The sequence below is a fragment of the Macrobrachium nipponense genome, chromosome 1 (genome assembly GCF_015104395.2).
Source record: "Macrobrachium nipponense isolate FS-2020 chromosome 1, ASM1510439v2, whole genome shotgun sequence".
Classification (NCBI taxonomy): domain Eukaryota; kingdom Metazoa; phylum Arthropoda; class Malacostraca; order Decapoda; family Palaemonidae; genus Macrobrachium; species Macrobrachium nipponense.
Window position 1 is genome coordinate 127,106,640 of NC_087200.1, and position 22,455 is coordinate 127,129,094.

At 39.6% G+C, this 22,455-nt stretch overlaps 1 protein-coding gene across 4 annotated transcripts in view; it reads left to right on the forward strand.

The window, feature by feature from the left end:
* Positions 1 to 22,455, forward strand: part of LOC135219612 (nuclear envelope phosphatase-regulatory subunit 1-like) — a 43,900-nt gene that overhangs the window by 15,101 nt on the left and 6,344 nt on the right. For all 4 annotated transcript variants that reach the window (XM_064256518.1, XM_064256521.1, XM_064256520.1 and 1 more), the window contains 2 exons: positions 9,835 to 9,906; positions 19,885 to 20,019. In XM_064256518.1, coding sequence (XP_064112588.1) covers positions 9,835 to 9,906; positions 19,885 to 20,019 — 207 coding nt within the window. The remainder of the gene's footprint in view (positions 1 to 9,834; positions 9,907 to 19,884; positions 20,020 to 22,455) is intronic.

The window sequence follows — 22,455 nt, forward strand, 5'->3', positions numbered from 1 at the left end:
AAATAAATCCTCTTTTACGATCCTTCGTTGCAACTTTGGAGATTCTTTTGCGCCTTCCGTTCCAGTTTCTCCTAGTTCGCAGTGGAAAAAGGACAGTAAGCCTGACTCTTCGTCCTCGTTCACGCGTCTCGTCCTATCGATTTCGGCTAAGAAAAGCTATCAAGAAAGTTAACGCTTGGCTTTTGGAGAAGAGGGAACGGGAAAAATGTTTTTTGTCTTCCCCCTTCGAGACTTTCGTCAAGGAGCCGTGATGGTAGACACTGGGAAGTTTTTTCCCGGGTGTGACTGCCTCCGCTCAGGGAGACTTTTCTAGTCTCGTGGACTCTTCCCGCAGAGCAGCCCTTAATACTGCTAAGATTTTCTTTTCAACAAATGAACTGGAGCATCTTTGCAAGAGTGTTTTCCGTGTTTTCGAAGTTGTTAGCTTCCTGTATTGGGCCATTGCTCGCTGGCCAGGAAGTCAAGTCATTTGGACTTTCGGAGGAGCAGTTGAAGGATTTTGCCTCGGTACTGGATTGTATCGATAAAGGCATCTGTGATGGAGCTTCGGAGCTCGCTGCCATTTTTTCGCCTCTGAGTGTTGAAGAAGAGACAGCTTTTTGTGCCCTCCTTGTCGAAAGGGGGTTTCATCGAACCAGAAGTCCCTGCCTTGCTCTTCTCTCCTTTGGACAAGAAACACCTATTTCCGCAAGAGATTGTGAGCGAGATCGCTCAATCTTTAACACAGAAAGCGACCCAGGATCTTTTTTTTTTAATACACAGTTCAGTGAAGAAGCCCAGGAAGATAGCTCCGGTTCTTTTCTGCTTCTCTCGGGGTGCTCCCTCCACGGAAGCTCCTAAACCATTTCGAGGAGAGCTCCCTTCGATCTTCCTCCGGTGTTCGTGGGAGAGGTAGAGCCTCTTCTAAATCCACTCCCGTCTTCCATCAAAAAAGTAGGCCCGTAGTCCTCCACACAGCAGTAGGAGCCAGATTACACCTTTTCTGGCAGACCTGGTTTCATCTCGGAGCGGATCCTTGGACGGTCCCAGGTCCTGAAGGAAGGATACACCATTCCGTTCATCAAGCACCCCCCGCTCACAGAATTTCCTGTGAATTTTGTCAGCCTACTCGGAGAACCTCCGAAAAAATTTGCTGCCCTCCATCAAGAAGTTCTCGCCTTACTGGCAAAGAGGGCCATAGAGTTAGTCGACTCTCCGCAGGAACCAGGATTTTACAATCGCCTTTTCCTGGTAAAGAAGGCCACGGGGGATTGGAGACCGGTGTTGGACGTCAGTGCCCTGAACGTCTTTGTCCTGAAGACGAAGTTTTCTATGGAAACGACCCAATCGGTATTAGCACTCTTCATCCTGGAGATTGGATGGTTTCCATAGACCTTCGGGACGCTTATTTTTCATATTCCGATTCATTCGGAATCGAGAAGATTCCTGAGATTCGTGTTCCAGGGCCGCATTTATCAGTTCAAGGGCCCGGCCCTCCTGCTTCGGCCTGTCGACAGCTCCACAAGTGTTCACCAGAGTTCTGTCGTCCAGTAGCAAACGTGGCTTCAATCTAGACAGGATACGAATATCCATGTATCTAGACGCTTCGGCTTCTCAGGCAAGGTCCAGACAGAAGTGTGTGGAGGACCTACAAAAGACTTTAAGGATGACGGAAAGCCTAGGTTTGTTAGTAAACAAAGAAAAGTCATGTCTCACTCCTTCTCAGGAGATAGTTTATTTAGGAGTGAGACTGAATTCAGTTCTTTTTCTTTTTTTTTTTTTTTTTTCAGGCTTTTTTCCATCTCGCCAAAGGATCGACTCTTGCCTGAACAAAATAGACGAATTTCTCGTCAGACAAACTTGCTCGGCGAATCAGTGGATGAGCCTTTTAGGAACCTTGGCTTCAATAGAGCAATTTGTAAGTCTGGGCTGGCTAAACATGAGGACCACTTCAATTTTACTTGAAGCAGAAGTGGCAAAGGAAGAAGTTCCCAGACTCCTTCGTGTTCCCCATCTCGGAAGGAATCAAACAGGACCTACTTTGGTGGAAATCAGAAGGAAGGCTAGAGGAAGGCTTGTCTCTAAGCCAGTTGAGCCCCAACCTTACGCTTTTGTCAGACGCATTGGACAAAAGGTGGGGGAGCTACTCTGGGGAGAAAGGAAGTTAAGTGGGTCTTTGGCAGATTCATCAGAAAAGCTGGCACATAAATCTAAAAGAGGTTGAAGGCGATTCATTTGGCTCTAATGCACTTCAAGACAGAGGTAAGAGGGAAAGTAGTGCTGGTTCAAGCAGACAACACCACGGCTCTCTCTTACATCAAAAAACAGGGGGGGACACACTCGTTCTCTCTGTGCGAGGCGGCGAGAGACCTACTCATTTGGGCGAAAGAGAACAAGGTTGTCTTGAGCACAAGATTTATTCAAGGCTCGAAGAATGTAAAGGCAGACATTCTCAGCAGGAGAGGACAAGTCCTCTCCACAGAGTGGACGTTACATCCTCAAATATGCAAGAAGCTTTGGGGGATTTGGGGATGTCCTCAGTTGGATCTCTTCGCCACAAACAAGACAGCTCGTCTACCACTGTATTGCTCCCCAGTTCCAGACGAGGAGGCGTTTACAGTGGATGCCATGCTTCTGGACTGGTCAAATCTGGATCTGTATGCCTTTCCACCTTTCAAAATGCTAAGATTAGTTCTGGCAAAGTTCAGAGGTCATCAGAACGTCAGGATGACTCTGATAGCCCCCTTTTGGCCGCCAGGAATGGTTTCCCGGATCTACTACTGCTTGTTGACGGAACTTTCCGAGAGAGTTACCGTTAAGGAAGGATCTACTCAGACAGCCCACTTTCTGAGGTTCCATCACAACTTGTCCGCTCTTCGACTAGTCGCCTTCAGACTGTCGAGCATCTCCTCAGAAAAGAGAGGATTTTCAAAGAGAGCTTCAAGGGCTATTGCTAGACCAGAAGAGAATCCTCTGATCGAGTGTACCAAGCTAAGTGGGGTCCAATTCAGAGCTTGGTGCAGAAGAAGAAGGAATTTCGTCTTCTAAGACCTCTATGCTCAGTTAGCTAACTTCCTTCTTTTTCTTCGTGAGAAAAGAAGAAGCAGCTTTCTACCCAGATGGTTAGGGTTAGGGTTATAGAGCTTTGTTTGATTTCTGTCAGACATCGAGGATTAGACATTTCTAATAATCAAGACCTCTCGACCTGATTCGTTCCTTTGATACGACCAGACAAAAGGAGTCAAGAACAGTAGCTTTGGAACCTGGATGTGTTCTTACAATGGCTGATGTCAGATAGATTCGAACCGATCTCCTCTAGTTCTTTTAGAGATCTGACCAGGAAGACCCTTTTTCTTTGTGCTTTAGCATCAGCTAGAAGAATCAGTGAGCTGCATGCTATTGATAAGAGAGTTGGATTCGCTAAGGGCAATGCCATTTGCTCATCAATGCTGGGGTTTTTTTTTTTGGCTAAGAATGAAATCCTCACGTCCTTGCCTCGTTCTTTCTCTATAAAGAACATTTCGGAGTTAGTGGGGCCTAATGAGCCTGAATGTCTTCTCTGTCCAGTGAGAGCACTTAGACATTATGTGCAAAGGACCAAGGTAAAGAGTGGTAAGAGTGATAACCTGTGGTGTTCAGTGAAAGATTCTTCTCGTCCTCTTTCTAAAAATGCGCTCTCCTTCTTTTTAAGGAATTTGATTTCTGAGGCACACGGACAATGTCAGGACTCGGATATCAAAGTGTTTAAGTCAAAGCTCATGAAATTAGAGCAGTGTTTACGTCTATGGCCTTTAGACGTAATCTGGCTTTTAAAAGACATTATTAAATCTACATATTGGAGAAGCAATTCTGTCTTCGCATCTCATTATCTGACAGATTTGCAAACCACATATGAAAATTGCAGTACATTGGGGCCATTCATTGTGACTGACACGGTATTGGGTGAGGGAGAGAAGGATGTATCCCATCCTCACTAACTTTTCTCCTTGATTAATGTTTTTTGTATTTTTAAGGTTTTGTCTGAAGATACAGGGAGTTTTTTGAGTATCTTTCAGTCTTTTAATTGTCTGGTGTATTTCTTAAACGGTTGTGGTGATCCGTCGTTTTTCATTGTATTTTGTGGTGATTTGTACTGCGCCCTGAGCAGGGCATTATAGTCTTGTCCGTTACGGTCACGTCCTCAACGGCAAGTACTTATTATTGTGTCCGACGCACGGATCCATATATCCTGTCGGTACAATAAAGGCCAGCAGACTACAGAGGCAGTAACCACTGAGTCAGCGGTCTTTAAAGGTAAGGAACCTATATCTTCGGATAATTCCAACAGTTATTTTAGCTGCCATTGTCCCACCACCTAAATGTGTCAATCAGCTATATGTAACCACCGGGTAAGTTATATAAGTGAAAATGACATTTTTATAATAATAAATAAAGTTTCACGTTATACCCGGTGGTTACATAACGAAGCCCGCCCTCCCTCCCCTCATATGGACAGGTAGGCATGAAACTTCTGATTTATTGTTGGAATGGTTCCCGGTACCCGGTAGAGGGCGGGAGTAGAGGGATCACCTGTCAAACCATTAGCGCTACCGCGAATTTCAGGAGACGACAGCTATATGTAACCACCGGGTAAGTATAAGTGAAACTTTATATTATTATAAAAATGTCATATTTAAAGAGTTCCTGGATTAACTTCCTTCCTTAAGGAGATATATATACTCTTTCTATCATTCTATTAACGAAAAGAACGAAGACAGTAAAAATTTTTCCTTTATCTGCCTCGGCAGGGAAAGAAGGTAGTAGAGTATCTGCTGTATGATAATACGATACGGCAAATCACACATACCGTAGTTTACTTCTTTGTAAGAGCAACTCAATTATCAGTATCCTTCCAGGAATTTCCTAGGAAGGACTACGCTTAAAGGGATTGTTAAGACAACACCTACTTAGCTTCTAGATTTATCGAAGTCTTGTTTCGCTTAAATATGCATTAATAAGAACTTCCTGAAGTTCGATAATAATTTTATAAGATTCCTTTATTTAATGGAGTAGCTGGCAACTCTGGAAGAGTAAGGCCAGACGGCTAACGGAGACTGCTATCGCGCCTTAGAGACCAACGCAGTAACATGTATGGTAGTGTCGTCGTGAGTTGTTGGTTACATGTCTCTCTCCTGCGGGATGGAATAACTAACCGTGTCTCTCCCCTACAATCGCGGTTTTAGTCCTCGGATTGAGGGGATAGTTAAGCAAACATAAATAAAATATTGTCTGCCTTTTGCTAAGAAGCTTTCAATAAGAAGATATTACAACATTTCATGCTGTTTATTTCCGTAGGTAACATTATTAAAGGATTCTAACGCAGCGGAACTCTATATTATATGATGCTCTCTGCTTACGAAAACATGGCTTATTAGAGTACATGCTTAGTAGAAGATGAATGTAGTAGAAGAGAATTCACTTTAAGACTACGGTATGGTCAAGTCTTATGCACATACCGAGGTTAACATACAGAATTCCTAGTATCCTTACAAAGGTTTCCTAGATTAATGCTGTTTACCACAATGTGACAGTATTATAAAGGATTCTAATACGGCAGAGCAACGAATATAGAATATAATTCTCTCATCCTTTCGAGAAACGCACACAACCTTTTTAGAATCGGATATTGCTCAAGAGAAGATGGGCGAGTCGGATGGGAAACATTCTCTTAGTGGCAGAAGTTGTTTCCCTGAATGGACTATACTACGTATATAAAAGTTTTTCCTACTAAGAACGGAATTAACACGTGAAGGATGTCGGGTACCATAAAGGCACAGATGTTCTGGCACATAACCTTAAAAGAACTAGAAGGAAGCGCCAGCCTGGCGCAAAGCGTCAGAAGCGCCAGCCTGGCGCAAATTGCGTCAGAAGCGCCAGCCTGGTGCAATGCGCCAGAAGCACCATCCAAGATATTTTCTCGTTTTAGCGAGTTATTAACCTAAGAGTCCAGTAGTGGTTGGTTTGGTGTTGCTTCTCACCTCGGTGGTCGCAGGTTCGATTCTCGGCCATTCCATTGAGGAGTGAGAGATGTGGATTTCTGGTGATAGAAGTTCACTCTCGACGTGGTTCGGAAGTCACGTAAAAACACCATACAAACAAACAAACAAACCAGTAGCCTCTCGGAGGCTCGGTAAACGGTCAAGATTCGTTCCTGATTTCGTCACCCATTTAATCGGAAAGGGGTCGCTTACAAGGAATGATGAAATGATTTATTTTAATCACTTAGGCCAATTCCACGACTCTCATATCGCAAAGAGCATCGAGAATCTCTTTTTTTTTTTTTTCGCCCTGTTTGCGTTAACAAAAGAGAACCTATTTGGGAACAGACACGGAACGTAACGATCCTTAAAGGTTCGATGCAAGATTTTGCATGTCCGTGAGAACCTTCTCGATCGAAGATAATACTGTTAAACGTATGTCTAACATTTATTGAAAAGAGTTTTGAGAACCTGCGGAAAGTCTTCTTCATAGATCTCTTCGCAAGTAGAAGACGAACAGGCTTCCTATAGACTGCTTCCTTTCCTCGAACCAAGAGAGGTAGCAATATACGACATCTTTAATTAAAGAAGGGAATAAACTTTAGTCTTTTTTTCCCCTAGTTATAAATTCTTAACAGATATTAAATTGATAAATGGGCATCAAAGGAAGAGAGGATGAATGCCTCATTTTGGCCTTAGAGAGGTTGGATTCACAGAAGTCACGTTCTTCTCACAGCATGTTTCGTAAGGCTTTTCCAAGAGTATCTGGATATTCTATCAGAATCTATTATAAATAGACCTGAGAAACCTCTCCACTCGGAGTCTTTCCGCGTGCAGACTGACCAGAAGTGGACATGAATGAGAGGATTTTTCAAGGTAAATGACAATAGTCATGGCTAAGACATAGAATTGCTGCAGATCGGGCTAGATGGAATGAGGAAACTGTCCTCTTCCGATACCTCTGTGAACCACATAGCGAGGTTCTTTCTTCACTTTCAGAGGGAAGAATCACCTAGGTATATATCTGCTATCAAAGAACGCAGTAAAATGCTATACTCTGTCTCTACAAGGGGAATTAGAGATAACAGAAGATTAAGATCTTCGGGATCTTAAACGATACCGCAATACGACAAAGAGTAGGATATCATGTACTTCGAATGGGATCTTTTTGTGGCCACAGATTCGTGTTCCGTCCGACAAAATGGAACTGCTCCTCATCAAACTTCTTTGAGAAAGTTTATGAAGGAATTCTTTGTTTCTCTTTAGCCCTAAACGACCAAGAAGACAAGTGAATTATTTGTGCATTGGAATCTCGCATCAGATTCAATGGAGACTCGGCAATGGGTTCTTGCCAGCATAGTATGTCTGGCAAAAGAACTAAAACCCTCTATTCCTGACGCAACGCTTTCAGATAGAAGTTTCGTTGCCCGACAGGGTACTTACTTTTTCATCTACAGAAAGAGATGGTTTAAAACGTTTTTGCCTACAGAGTCTTCGGGGTGCGATGAGGGCTCGAAATGCTTCCCAGAAGGTATTCAGAAGGATACAATAGAGGCTAGAAATCAGGGTTCCGCCCAATTTCAGCTCGGAGTCCCTTCTTCGACTTCCAGACTCCTTCCCTTCCTTCGGGCAAGGATAGGGAAGATTCTGCAACGAGGAACCTCATCAAACCATGTAATGAACGAGATCTCGTTAGCAAAGGAAAGTATTCACGAAGGATCCTCCTCGGAGGAAGGACCTCTTCTCTCTCGTATTGTTAGATATCCTGTCCGTCTACTTGGATGTAAAGCTGACTACAATCACCTCCCCTTGCCAGGGGCCAAAAGCTCAAAGGGGAAGAATTTCTTCCACCCTTCTCCAGTCTCCTGATAGACTATGTGTTGTTCAGGACTCTCGGACAATGTAGCGCCAGCCAGGCGCCAAATGCCAATACAGGCGAAAAACGCCAGAGGCGGACAGTTCCAAGGAACTCTGTCATGGTCGGATACTGAGAAGGAGCGGGCCTCCAACCTGGCGCAAATGCGCCAGAGGCGAACAAATCGGACAGATATAAGAGTGTCCGATGTGGACATCGCCAGACAGCCTAGAGACTCTTCCAAGCTCGAAGCTCCAGCAAGTGTGGAGGAGCCAAGCCAGGCGCGAGGCTCCAGCCAGGCTCTAGGAGCCAGCCAGGCTCTAGAAGCCAGCCAGGCGCCATCCAGGTGCCAGGCTCCTTCAAGGGTAGGCTCCAGTCAGGATTGAGGATCCATCCAGGTTGCAAGGCTCCTTCCAGTAAAGAGAAACCTAAAGCTCTGTCATGTAAGAGGGCTAGTCCCCATTGATATGATACAGGTAAGGCTCTGCCATGTAAGTGGGTCAGCCCCCATTGGCACGATCCGAGAAGGCTCTGTCGTGTAAGCGGGCTAGCCCCCATTGACATGATCCAGAAGGGTTTGTCAGTCATAGGTCCCTACCTCGCTGAAAACTCTTGAGGCATGCAGACTCATAGACAGTAATCATGAAGTCTTCTGCCAAAGCATCCAGGCGCAAGGCGCCAGCCAGACGCAAGGCTCCCAGCCTAGGCGCGAGGCGCTAGCCAGGAGGGAGGAGCCAATCAGGCGCCAGCCAGGCGCGAGGCGCCAGCAGGCGCAAGGCTCCAGCCAGCTCTAGGCGCCATTCAGGCGCAAGGCTCCAGCCAGGCGCGAGGCGCTAGCCAGGGCTCCAGGCTTCACCCAGAAGAGATCTATATCAAAGAATGCCCTGGCCTTCTTTGAGACAATGTGATCTCCTAAGCACTTGACAAGTGCATTGATGATTCCTTCAAACAGCTGAGAATTAAAAGCACATGAAGTGCGAGCTTTTCTGTATTCTTGTTCTTTCCTTAACAATATGTCATAAGGACATATTAGCTGTCACATACGGGAGATGCAACTCTGTGTTGACTTCCCATATCCGAAGGATGTCAAGATAACCTACGAGAGATCCTTCTCTCTTGGTTGATACGTGTCTGCGGATACATTGCTGGGATAGGGAGCCGATACTGATCCTTAACTAGTTGAGTTAAATTTTATTTAACGTCGTGTTTTTTCTTTGGGTTGTTTGAAAGGAGTTTGGGGATAACTCTTTTCAACTTAAGCACTAACCCTCGTGTTAGGATCAGGTGATCGGGATCGGTGTTGTGCTCCTTAATTATGCCACTAGGCATAGGCATATTGTCATGTAAGAGGCTCTGTCGAGTAAATGGATGAAGACCCATCGACAGACCCACAAGAACTCTTAGCCATAGGTCACATCCTCGCTGAGGACTCTTGAGGCGAAGCAGATTCCTAGGCATTAGCCATGGAATCTTCCGCCTGAACAAGTAGGAACCAAGGTTTTATTTATTTATTACCTACAACGTATGTTGTTTACCTGTCTATTCAGTAAATAGTTGTCTCTTACCCACCACCAAGGGTGTCAATCAGCTAAGTATATATCTGCCGGGGAAGTTGCATGTACAAAAATGATATTGTTAGAATACAATAAAGTTTTGTACATACTTACCCGGCAGATATATACGATGAATGGCCCACCCAGCCTCCCCTCAGGAGACAGGTGGAAGAGAAAATCTGGTTCTAGAACGGGAACGGTTCCTATTCCTGCCACCCAGCGGCAGGGGGGTAGATCACCTGACCTACCTGCAGCGTGTGCCGCGAAATTCGAATTTCTGTCGGACGTCAGAGACATAAGCTAAGTATATATCTGCCGGGTAAGTATGTACAAAACTTTATTGTATTCTAACAATATCATATTAAAGCAAATATACTATTGAAATTTAGTATTTATTTTTATACACAGTTTATAAAAATATATTTTTCAGATTTAAAGGCCTTTGAAAGAAGACTCACTGAGGTTATTGCGCGTCTTCAGCCAGCCACAACACGATGGAGAAGTAAGTTCTTTGATATTCAAGTAATTTAGTATGGATAAATATTTTATTGCATTTACTGTAATTGTTTTTTTTTTTCCTACAAACCACTTAATATTAAATAGATATTTTCCAAACAGTAGCTCAGTAACTTCACCAACTTGCCATATCCTAAAAGACAAAGATACCACTGCTCATGCCCAGGCTGCTTTCCACTCTCTTGCTAGGAGACAAGTCTTCTATGTGGTTCAGTTTCGGGCAGATTTATCCGGAGCTGCTCTCTTGGGAATTGGCATATTTTTTTTTTTTCCCTCACTTGACTACATTGTGATGGTTGTAAAAAGTATGTTATTGAACAGTATTAGGGGTTTTAGTGACTGATGAATATTTATATATTTTTGTCTCTGGGTTGGTGTTACTTTTACTGTAAGGTAAGTATCATAGATACTTACTTTGTGCTACTGTATAAGTATGTAATTTCTTTAAATTTTCGTTTAAAAGAATGAAAACTATTGAGATGGCTTTGTCTGTAGATCCACACTTTTTCTGTCCACACCATTTCTGGCTGCCCTTAGATCTTAAAAACTATTGAGGCTAGAGAGTTGCAAATTATTATGTTGATCATCCACCCTCCCGTCATCAAACATAACAAATTGTAGTACTATCCTCATTAGTTGTTATTTTGTTCAAGGTTAAAGTTAGCCATAAACGTGCATCTGGCAATGCTATAGGACAGGCCACCACTGAGCCGTGGCCAAAAGTTGCATGAGCCACAACTCGCACAGCATTATACACTGTATGGAACACTCAGTTGGCCCAAAGAAATGGCACATTTTTTACTTGTTTATTTTGAGATTGCTTTTTCTTAAGAGTACATTTTCTCTTTATTGACTGTATGTTCCATTTTGTAGCTGTAAATTAGTGCATTTCAATGTTCATTCAATGCTCTGGTATTGTATATCATTATTGTTATGAATAATGGAGTGTTGGAATTATATTACAGTAACTGTAGAATTGTAAGATGCATGGCTGGAGTATTGGAGATCATATCACAAATGGGCAAGTTGCTGAGATGCACGGTATCCAGTCGATGTAAAATAGGTTGAGGGTATTATTATAAATTAGCTTAACCCTTAAACGCCGACTGGACGTATTTTACGTCGACATTTTTTGTCTCTCGGGTGCCGACTGGACGTATTTTACGTCGACATACAAAAGTTTTTTTTAAAATTCGCGGAAAAATACTTTTAGGCCTACCAGCCGAAAACTCTTGAATCACGCCCCTTGGGGGATGCTGGGAGTTCACGGATCAAGGTGTTGTTTTGTTTACAATCATTACGCAGGCGCGCAAGCGCGAATTTCTTTCTTGCCGCACTAAAAAGTATCTGTGACACATCTCGGAAATTATTTCGTCACTTTGACATAATTTTTGTACACCTTTTAAATTAGCCATTACATGGATTATTATATATGAAAATGTGCGCATGTTTATGTAGAATACAACACAAAAATACTCATGGTTGTAGCTTTTATCAGTTTTGAGATATTTTCATATAAATAACGATAAGTGCCAAAATTTCAACCTTCGGTCAAATTTGACTCTACCGAAATGGTCGAAAAAAGCAATTGTAAGCTGAAACTCTTATATTTTAGTAATATTCAATCATTTACCTTAATTTTGCAACTAATTGGAAGTGTCTAGCACAATATTTCGATTTATGGTGAATTTATGAAAAAACTTTTTCCTTATGTCCGCGCGGTAACTCTTCCGAAAAAATCATACAATCGATTGTGGTAATGTTTGCACCATTTTAAATTAACCGTTACATAAAGTCTTACATATGAAAATGTGGGCATTTCATGACAACACAACTAAAAACAACCCATGGTTGTAGCTTTTATCAATTTGAAATATTTTCATATAAAAAAAGATAAGTGACAAATTTTCAACCTTCGGTCAACTTTGACTCTACCGAAATGGTCGAAAAACACAATTGTAAGCTAAAACGCTTATATTCTAGTGATATTCAAGCATTTACCTTCATTTTGCAACAAATTGGAAGTCTCTAGCACAATATTTCGATTTATGGTGAATTTATGAAAAAAATAACATTTTCTTTACGTCCGCGCGGTCTCTTCCGAAAAAATCATACGTGCGATTGTGGTAATGTTTGCACCATTTTAAATTAGCCGTTACATAAAGTTTTATATATGAAAATGTGCGCAATTTCATGTAGAATACAAAATAAAATAATTAAAGGTTGTAGCTTTTCTCATTTTTGAAATATTTGCATATAAATCACGATAAATAGAAAAAAAAACACATTCGGTCAACTTTGACTCTATCGAAATGGTCGAAAACGCAATTGTAAGCTAAAACTCTTACAGTCTAGTAATATTCAGTCATTTATCTTCCTCTTGAAACAAATTCGAAGTCTCTAGCACAATATTTAGATTTATGGTGAATTTAAAAAAAAAAAATTTCCTTCCCTCCGCGCGCGGATTCTCCGCCACAAATCTCTGAAATGCGTACGTACCATTCTCGGAATATTTGCTCAGTTTCATATTACGCATTTCATAGAGTTTTATATATGAAAATGTGCGCAATTTCATGTAGAATAAAACGAAAAATATTTGAAGATTGTAGCTTTTCTTATTTCCGAAATAATTGGCATATAAAAAAAATATATATCATTCGTTCGATCATTCGGTCAACTTTAACTCATCAGATATGGTTGAAAACTGCATTTGTAAGCTAATACTCTTACAGTATAGTAATATTCAATCATTTGTCTTCATTTTGAAAGAAATTGGAAGTCTCTAGGACAATATTTAGATTTATGGTGAATTTTTGAAAAAAATAGTTGTTTACGTCAGAGCGTTACGAATTCATGCATTATTTTGTGATAATATTTTCTCTGTGTTGCTTTTATCGTTTTACAATGTGTTATATACCAAAATGATCGCAATTTAGTGTACATTACAACGAAAAAAAAGGTAACTTGTTACCTTTAACCATTGTGCGCACAGCGCGATTTGAATACAATTATATATGAAATTTCGTTTTTGCGCAATCATATATCGCATTATTTATATATGATAATGAATTTTTTTTTTCATTTCTGATGGTTGCATACTAAACTACAGGCAATGAAAAAAAAGGAGCCAAAAATGAACTCTTAATCTTGAAAATTAAGCGCGCTGTGATTTTTTGAAAAAAATATTTTTTCCAGCTTCTGAAACACCTCCGGCACACGGGAGACATTTTTTTTTTTTTACCGCTTCGGTGTTTAAGGGTTAATAAGACTATATTGTCCAAAAAAAATTTCAGTGACAGGTAAATATTAGAGGAAACTAAAGGTATTGGATGGCTAGGTTGGAAAAGATCAAAGAGTAGTGAAAACTGTAAAGCAGAAAGAACTGCAGCTGAGGGACAAAATGTTGCTACATATGACTTTTAGTACCATAGCCGATTGGTGTGCAAAGTATACTTTAGTATATTGTCCTTCCCAAAGGTGATCAGTGTAAAGCTCTTGTTGCACTGTAAGCATTATTGAAGAATGTTTGCTTTGGCCCATAACTGCATCCTCCTTTTAGCCTCGGTGCTTGACTCAATAGCCTAAATTTTAGTACCCTCTCCGACAGGGCAACTATTAAGATGAGTTGGGTTTGTGGTATGGAAATAGCAGGACAATGACCAGTAGGAAAGGCCCAATCCAGAAAATCTTGGAAAAAAAATTGAGTAGATAAATACCTAGACCAGAAGAGAATTCAGGTAGACAGTGCACAAAACATTAGAAGTAATATGGTAAGGTATCAGTTCCAAATGGATGTACAGTTGCTGCTGGTAATATTTACCACTTGTCACATCGTTTCTGTTAGGTAGTTATAGCAGTAGTGTATTTTGAATCTAGACCCAAACTTTCCAACAGATAGCACCCTTGCAGGAATCAGTTGGATACTTTTTATAATCATTAGTGTTAAAATTGGTCCAGCCCCCCCCCCCCCCCCCCCCCCCCCCCAACGGCAACCCCCCCCCCCCCCCCCCCCCCCCCACCCCCCCCCCCCCCCCCCCCCCCCCCCCCCCCCCCCCCCCCCCCCCCCCCCCCCCCCCTTTTCCAGTGTTGTGTGAAAGCTGGGTCTGAGGGAGTGAATCATGCTATTCATAGTTCATTGCTGATAGATTAATATCTGAAAGTACAGTAGAGTCAATACTTTGACCCATAGGCTGGTTAATTTAAAGCAATGTAACGAGGAAAGAGCAGCACCTCATCCTCACACCAGTCCCCTTATAGGCCTGACTGAGAAAGTTGCTCCTTGAATTCTGAGGAAGGTTTAATCAAAATGAACATCAGCTTCAAATCTTTGTACTGGAAAGCAGTACAAAGTTATGTGGTCCTCAGCAGCCTTTGAATCATCATGATGTCATCTCCCAGGGAGACAAAAGTCTGTTTGATATCTTCCAAAAGAGGCCTTTCTTGCCTTGTTCAAAACTTCTTGGCTTTGTTACCACCTCCATGTTTTGGTCTTTGGGAACATGTTGGCAACATCAACATTTGCACCTTTACCAAATAGTGAAAAACTTACTTTTTGTTTTTAGCAGTCATTCCAATTATAGTTTACATCAAATATTTCTTACTGATCTTGTTTTCCAACTCTCTTATTAAGTTATGCAAACAAAGATGAGGTCTTCTTCAGTCTGTTGTGTCTGGACTTGCTAGCTTACCTTTGTGATTGCATCGTACATCTTGGTAATCCTAATGTCATCTGTAGATGACACTTTTCCTTGTCATGAGAACATCATCTCTTTTTCTGAATAGCCGTAGTCGCAGTCAGTCGAGTATTACTTTTGGCATATTGTAGTTCAAATACTATGCCTTAGTTATTCATGTGGTACATGGTAGTTTAATAAGTATAGAATGTAAGTTTGATCACCTAGTGCTAGTACTTAGTAATACCAGTGAGATTTTTGTATAAGTAAAATATCTTCATATCTTCTGGGTATTTCTCAATTTCAAAGAAGCTTGTTTATCAGTCTCCCCTTGTGGGCCACAGAGAGAAAAGTGAAAAGAAAAGATATTGCAAAGAATGAATTTGCTGATGTAGCCACAATGATTAACCAAATATGTTTGAGAGAGGTTACTGTACTAACAAATAATAAAATAATACCACTGAAGGGCAACAAGATTTCTTTCTTCACTGATCTTCTTGGCTTGAAAAATGAGAATTTGTTCAGTATTTGTATGTTTGCTTAAATCCCACGGACCTCAACTTGTGGGTTGGCTTTGTCAGATAAAAGTCTGAAGGCATGTAAGGGGTGAGGAATGGCCCTGCAACCTGAAAGGCAAGTCACCTTACATGCTTACCAGTGTTATTACCTAGGCATTTGTTGTTTTTGGTTGAGTATTTTATTTTCTCTGCTTCCAACTAGAGTAATTTAATGTTAAATATAGTTTTTTAACAAAATTGCTTCTTTTAAAGGTTACATATCATTAAGTTAGTGTATAGTATGGTATGTTTTGGCTTACAGTGTTTATACTCGAGCTACGAAAGCTTGAGACTTTCCTACAATTAGTGGCGTTGACACGTTTCCCATTTTGCCAAAGGAGATATTTAATCCTAATCCAAAAAGGTAAATTTTCAGGAATAACCTGAGGTTAAGGTTAATCCTGAGAGTGGACATATACAACTGTACAGTCCAGCTATTTGCTTTTATTCACCTTCTCACTTTGTTTTAGAGTAATATATGCCATGTGTATGTACATATGCTTATGTATAACATATGTACATATATATTATATATATAAAAGGTATACATACATACAGTGAGACCCCATATTCACGTTCTCCAGATTTGCGGATCTCTCTCTTGGACAATATCTACCCATTATTTGAGGAGAATTCGCCTATTCGCGGGGTTTTCTGACGATAAATAATTGCTAATTTTTATGATACAAAAGTGATTTACTCATTTTAAATATTAATATTGATCAATATATTAGCAAGTTTAATAAGATTAAATTATATCACATAATAACAATAATAATTCTCTCTCTCTCTTTTACAGATATGTATGTTTTTTGTATGATAAATTAATTTTCAAATACAGGAGGCGGGTTCCCCGGGGTTTACGACGGTTCCGGCTTACGACGTTCCGAGGTTACGACGCTTTTTTCTTAAATATTCAATGGAAAAATCCGTCCTGGGTTACGACGCTTGTTCCGAGGTTACGACGCTGACGCTTCCTTGACACTCTGAGTTAACGACGCTTTTAAAAAACGCATACTATGATAAAAATCCTTTATAGTTTAGCACAGTATATTAATAAAAATAAGTTTCTGGTTAGATTACAACAAAAATTTTGAGATTATGATGATTTTTGACACTTTTTATGTTGTATTTTTCTATGTTTTTTAGTGACGCCTCATATGCGGAACTAGTTTCCGAGCGAATGAATACATAACTAGTTTACATATAACAGTCCAAAAGCGCAAATAATGAAAAAATCATTGCTTGTTTCCAGTAATAATAACAAAACGAAGTTTCTGGTTAGATTACAACGCAAATTCCAAGTATCCGAAGAGAGACATTATCCAGTAATTTGATCAGAGAGAGAGAGAGAGAGAGAGAGAGAGAGAGAGAGAGAGAGAGAGAGAGAGAGAGAGAGAGGGGGCGTCTTCCGACGCTCCGAGTTAAGGACAGAGAAGTGTTCGTTTCATTAAACGGCCTCTGACTCATGCCAGTAAATTGTTTTGTTGATACTAATAATATAAGCCTATTTAAAGATAAGTTTACTTTACTTTTAATTAGTCTATATGATACGTAAATAGTAATCAACTGTTCTTGTAGCCCTCAATATTTGGCAAAATCGAAGTATCCAAAGAGAGACATTATCCAGTACGTAATTTGATCAGAGAGAGAGAGAGAGAGAGAGAGAGAGAGAGAGAGAGAGAGAGAGAGAGAGAGAGAGAGAGAGAGAGACGCTTTGGCAACAATGGTCTCGGGGGTTTTTATATAGCTCCCTTCTGCTTGATGATCGTGGATAGTGTAGAAGGATTTCGACCATACTCGTTTGCCAAATCGACGATACGAACGCCACGTTTCATGCTTTGCTATAATTTCATGTTTTGCTTCCATCGAAATATTTCTTGGGTTTTTTTCTCACCTGCTTTGTCTTTAGCTTTGAGACCCATGGTTAATAATAAAATAGACAAAATAACACGAAAAATAGGCGCAAATACAACGAACTAAAACTATGACGTGTTAACATGCAGCACCAACAAACAAACAGACTGAACGCCATTTATCGGTCGCCTATACAACTAACACTCATCGCAAAATCGTATCTCAAATATTTCGTTGTATATCAAAGCTTGTATTTTCGCAAATTTTCTGTTATATCTCAAAACATTCGTATATTAGGGCAATCGTATGTCAAGTTTCCATGTAATTTGATCAGAGAGAGAGAGAGAGAGAGAGAGAGAGAGAGAGAGAGAGAGAGAGAGAGAGAGAGAGCGAGAGCTTTGGCAACAATGGTCTCGGGGATTGACGTAACGTTTATTTTCTGAACAGATAGGACAGAGAAGTGTTCGTTTCATTAAACGCCTCTGACTCATGGCAGGAAATGTTTTGTTGATACTAATATATAAAGCCTATTTAAAGATACATTTACTTTAATTAGTCTATATGATACGTAAATAGTAATCAGCTGGTCTTGTAGCCCTCAAGATTTTGCAAAATCACTCCAGGTTGTACATAAAACTTCAAGAATGTAGTGTCACCAGAGGATTACAATAGTTTTTACCTTCAAGAACCAGCATTCTTTTATGAAAATAACTCCAGGTTGTACATAAAACTACAGGAAACAACATGTAGTGTAACCAAAGGATTACAAGTAAGGTTTTTATAACTTTTTATTAGTTTAAGACATATTTCCAAGCGTCGTTCCGGCTTACGACGATTTTCGGCTTACGACGCGTCTCAAGAACGGAACCCCCGTCGTAACCCGGGGACTGCCTGTATTAACATTAATGTAAAGAGCAATCATTCATTAAAGAAAATACTACAGTGAATTAGTAAGATTTTAGTATAAATTTAAAATTTATGTAAGAATGAAGGAAATCCTCCACGCATCATTCTTTCCAACTCCAGGTCCAAGCTGAGGTCCAACAGCTGTCAGATATATCAAGTAATGTGACAGGAGGGGAGCGAGTGTTTCTCTCTCTCATCTCTCTCGTCTCTCTCTCATCTCTCTCAGGGTCCTTCTCATCTCTCTCTCTCTCTCTCTACTACTGATATTTTATGGAATTTTTACTTTATGTATGTATATAATGTTTTTTAAATATTTTCAAATGTAATAGTAATAATAATAATATTAATAACTATAATTATAAAAATCATATGTGAAAGTATTTTACAGAAATACTACAATAATCTTTCATTTCTCTCTCTCTCTCTCTCTCTCTCTCTCGCTCTCTCTTCTCCTCTCTCTCTCTCTCTCTCTCTCTCTTACAGAGATGTATGTTTTTGTATGATAAATGATTTACTAATTTTCAAATATCAATATTAATTGAAAAAGAAACCCACAAAATCACAAGTTACAAAGTGATTTTGTGGGTTTCTTTTTCAATCCTCAGAAGAAAACTGAAAGAAGTTTTTGTTTGGTTCATCAATATTAATGTAAACAGCAAAAATATCACTTCATTAAAGAAAATACTAAAGTGAATTAGCAAGATTTTAGTTTATAAATAAAAATTTTTTGTAAAAATGAAAAAATCCATTTTACCCCGCATCTTGTCTTTGAACTCCAGGTAGCCAAGCTGAGATGGCTGGGGTCCAACAGCTGTCAAATATGCAAGTAATGTGACAGGAGGGGGAGTGTGTGTTGCCCACTCAAGATCATGTAAATTCTCTCTCTCTCTCTCTCTCTCTCTCTCTCTGTTATTGGCTGTAGTTGAGTTGAATATAAAATTTAGGCCAAGGCCAAGCACTGGGACCTATGAGGTCATTCAGCCCTGAAATGGAAATTGACAGTAAAAAGTTTGAAAGGTGTAACAGGAGGAAAACCTCACAGTTGCACTATGAATCAAGTGTTAGGAGAGGGTGGGAAGTCAGATGAAGAGAGAAAATGAAAGGAGGTACAGTAAAAGGAACGAAAACGGCATTACCCTCCTACTGGGGTTATTGGCTGTAGGTATATATTTTTAATGGTAAAATGTTTAAGATGACTTTGAAATTATATTAATAATATAACCTCAAAGATTAATAGATTAATAGGTTGGCAATTGTTGGTAAATTTGAAGTAGGGTGTTATTTAAGGTATACATATATTTGGTATCTGAACTTTCAAGACAGGCAGTTATAAGCATTTTTAGTGGTGGTTTTAAGTATTCACAGGCATGTCTGGTACACATCCCCCCGCAAATACGGGGGAACACTTTATATATATGTGTGTGTGTGTGTGTATATATATATATATTATATATATATATATATATATATATATATATATATATATATATATATATATATATATATATATATATATATATATATATATATATATATATATATATCCCTAATTATATTTTGCTTCAAGCAACTCTAAAAATGTACAGCAAAGTCTAAGCAGTGTAATGTTTTGATCTCTTGTGTTTTGCTTTTGTACCGACAAATGGAGGGAGGTGACAGACAATCCTCTTATTACTGTGACCTGTGGTCACTTCCCAAATCTACCAAATTGTCACCCTTTTTTCTTAAAAGTTTGAACGAGTTTAAGAAAATATGGTAGCAGTACTAATCACCCTCGAGTCTCAACCTTTTGTAGCCAGAGTATAGTGATGTCTGTATAGGCTATTGAATATTCTGTGTTTTGTTACTGTTAACATCACGTTGCCAGTAGAGCAATGGAGAAGTTAATAGCTACTATGATGTGACCTCTCAAAATCCAAGGTTGCAGTGAAGTAAATAGTAATGATTTCTGTAATATTTCTCAATTTACAGTGGTGTTGGTAATTGTTGCTGCATGTACAGCTTTAGGAGCTTACCTTTGGTTAACAGATCCTGTTACACAGGATGCCACTTTTCTGCAGTCTCTTCTAAACCATTTATTCTTCACATTTGCTGCATCGGCCTTAAGTAAGTATTTTCAATTATTTTTCTTTGACCTCAGATTTCTGTTTGAGAAAACTTTCATGGATAAGCTTCATTGTTGCAGTTGCAGAAATTTTACAAGGAAGGTATAATTTCTCTATACCGCTGTATTCAAACATTATATGAAAGTCCTCTTTTTGCATTGTTTGAATAATTAAAGTTTTTATAAGAATATTCATGCAGGTGAAAATTCATCGTTAATGTGTTGTTCAAATTCAGAAAATTAAAAATTAATTAAATGTATGAAACTGCTCTATAGGCTTTTTACAATTATTATTACTGTATTATAAAAATCCCCTAATGAAAATGTTGAGTCCCTGCTCATGTAGGCATTAAAGGAAATGTGGATGCTGGTGAAGTAACCAAGGCTGCAATGACTAAGACTAGCTAAAATAAACCGGTTCTTCATCAGTGATTGGTTACTATCTAACACCCTTCATCTGTCAATAGCTGATAGGCATTGTGAAATAAAGATTGACAATGAAAAGTCGAAGTAATTGTCATAAGTATCCTTCACTTTAAAAAAAGAATCCACAATGAAGTAATATTAACTCATCTTGAATTGGTCACATGGGTACTGATTAAGTCCAACTTTTAACCAACAACATATATCAGGTATTGGAAACAAATCTTTGTTTTTTCAGTTAATCCAATTATGTATTAAAAAGTTACAATTACATTCAATAAGATCTAATGTATTTTGTCAAGAGCAAACCCTTTGGGCCATCCTTTTGGGATTTTAGAGCAGTAACTTAGAGGTCTGGTTGTAAATGTTTAAGAGTTGTCAGATATTCAGTAATATCCAATAGTACTGATATTCTTCAAGACCAAACCCTTTGGGCCAGCCTTTATAAGCGTTGAGAATGTTGAATTAGTAGTCTGGTTAAACTATTTGATATAATAGTAATAATAATGAAAATTAAATTTTAATAATAAAATGGTTTTGCATATACTTCCCAAGTAATTATATTGCTATAACATATACTTCTCAAGTAATGACATTGCTGTAAGTTCCTAACTTTCACGGCAGCTTAAGTTTAAAAATTTGCTGTAGTGCTCTATTGTTTTGGAGTAGGTAACTGACCCTGCCCATTTTCAGGGAAGCATAGGTAAAAACCGGCTAAAGAGCCCAATTCATTCATGCTCTGTGTCCATGAGAAGGGAGGGGGGAGGGCTCCGATCATATAATTACTTGGTAAGTGTATATAAAACCTTATTTTTTACAAATGTGTAGTTTTTATACAAGTTACTTACTAAGTAATTACAAAGCTGAATCACACAATATAAGAGGTGGGCAACCTGAACACCAACTACTCAAACCATACTTAGTAATGGAAATGAATTTGACTTCAGTAAAATGAGTCAGCATTGAAACAATGCTTGTTGTACCCTTACCTGGTGAGAGAGCCATAGCATGTGGATACTGCCTCTGGTTTTGTGGTCAACTTTAACCTGTAGTGGCGCAGCAATAAAGCTTCAGGTCACCTCTACACAGTGGGTGTTTTGCAACGGAGGAGTAGACAGAGGGTTGCCAAAACATAATCAACTACGGTAATAAATGCCATTGTACTGGGTGCAGTACAAGAAAATAACCAGACCGCTTTACCTACAAACCATTGAAATATCACTACCCAACCATTAAAAACCAACGACTGGTGGGAACTCCTTGTACAGTGTACCCCTCTCCCCCTAAAGGCTTCCCATTACTCGATCACTTGAAACCAAGGTTAGGGAATGGATAAATAGAAGATATACCTCTGTCCTTCCTTCCCCAATACCATGCCAGCCATAGAAAAGAGTCCTAATGTACTGAAGTTTTCATACATAACTTCCACATCTCATAAACAATGGGATGCAAAAATGGATCTGCTTTTCCACTATGTAGACTGAATTATTGAAGAGACTGACAAATTGTGTTTAAACACTGAAGATGTGGCTACTGCCATAATATCATGAGCTTTGACTTTCAAATTGGGTAATGCCTCTGCTTTAATATTACTATGGGCTTCAGAGATTACATCTTATAAGGAAAAGGCTAAGGCGTTCTTAAACATCGAACAACAGGGATCCTTTATTGAACACCAGTGGTTATGACTGGGACCCCTGAGTCTCTTGGTTCTCTTAAGATAATGTTTAAGGGCTCTAACCGGACAAAGAGCTCCTCTTAGTCTGTCAGTTCAAGGATACTAGTGAGGTTCTTGATAGATAATAGCGATGAGGCTTCCAGGGTTCAAATGGAGGATCTGAAAGCCATCAAAGAATGATATCTAAATTCCAAGACACAGAAGGAGAATTATCGTTTCGAAATGTTGAAGGATTTAAGCAAGTTGCTAATATTCTGACTTGTAAAAAGTTCCAGGCCTCTATGCCTGGACACTGAATTGAGCATGGCTCTGTAACCCTTAATGGTGCAAGTCACTA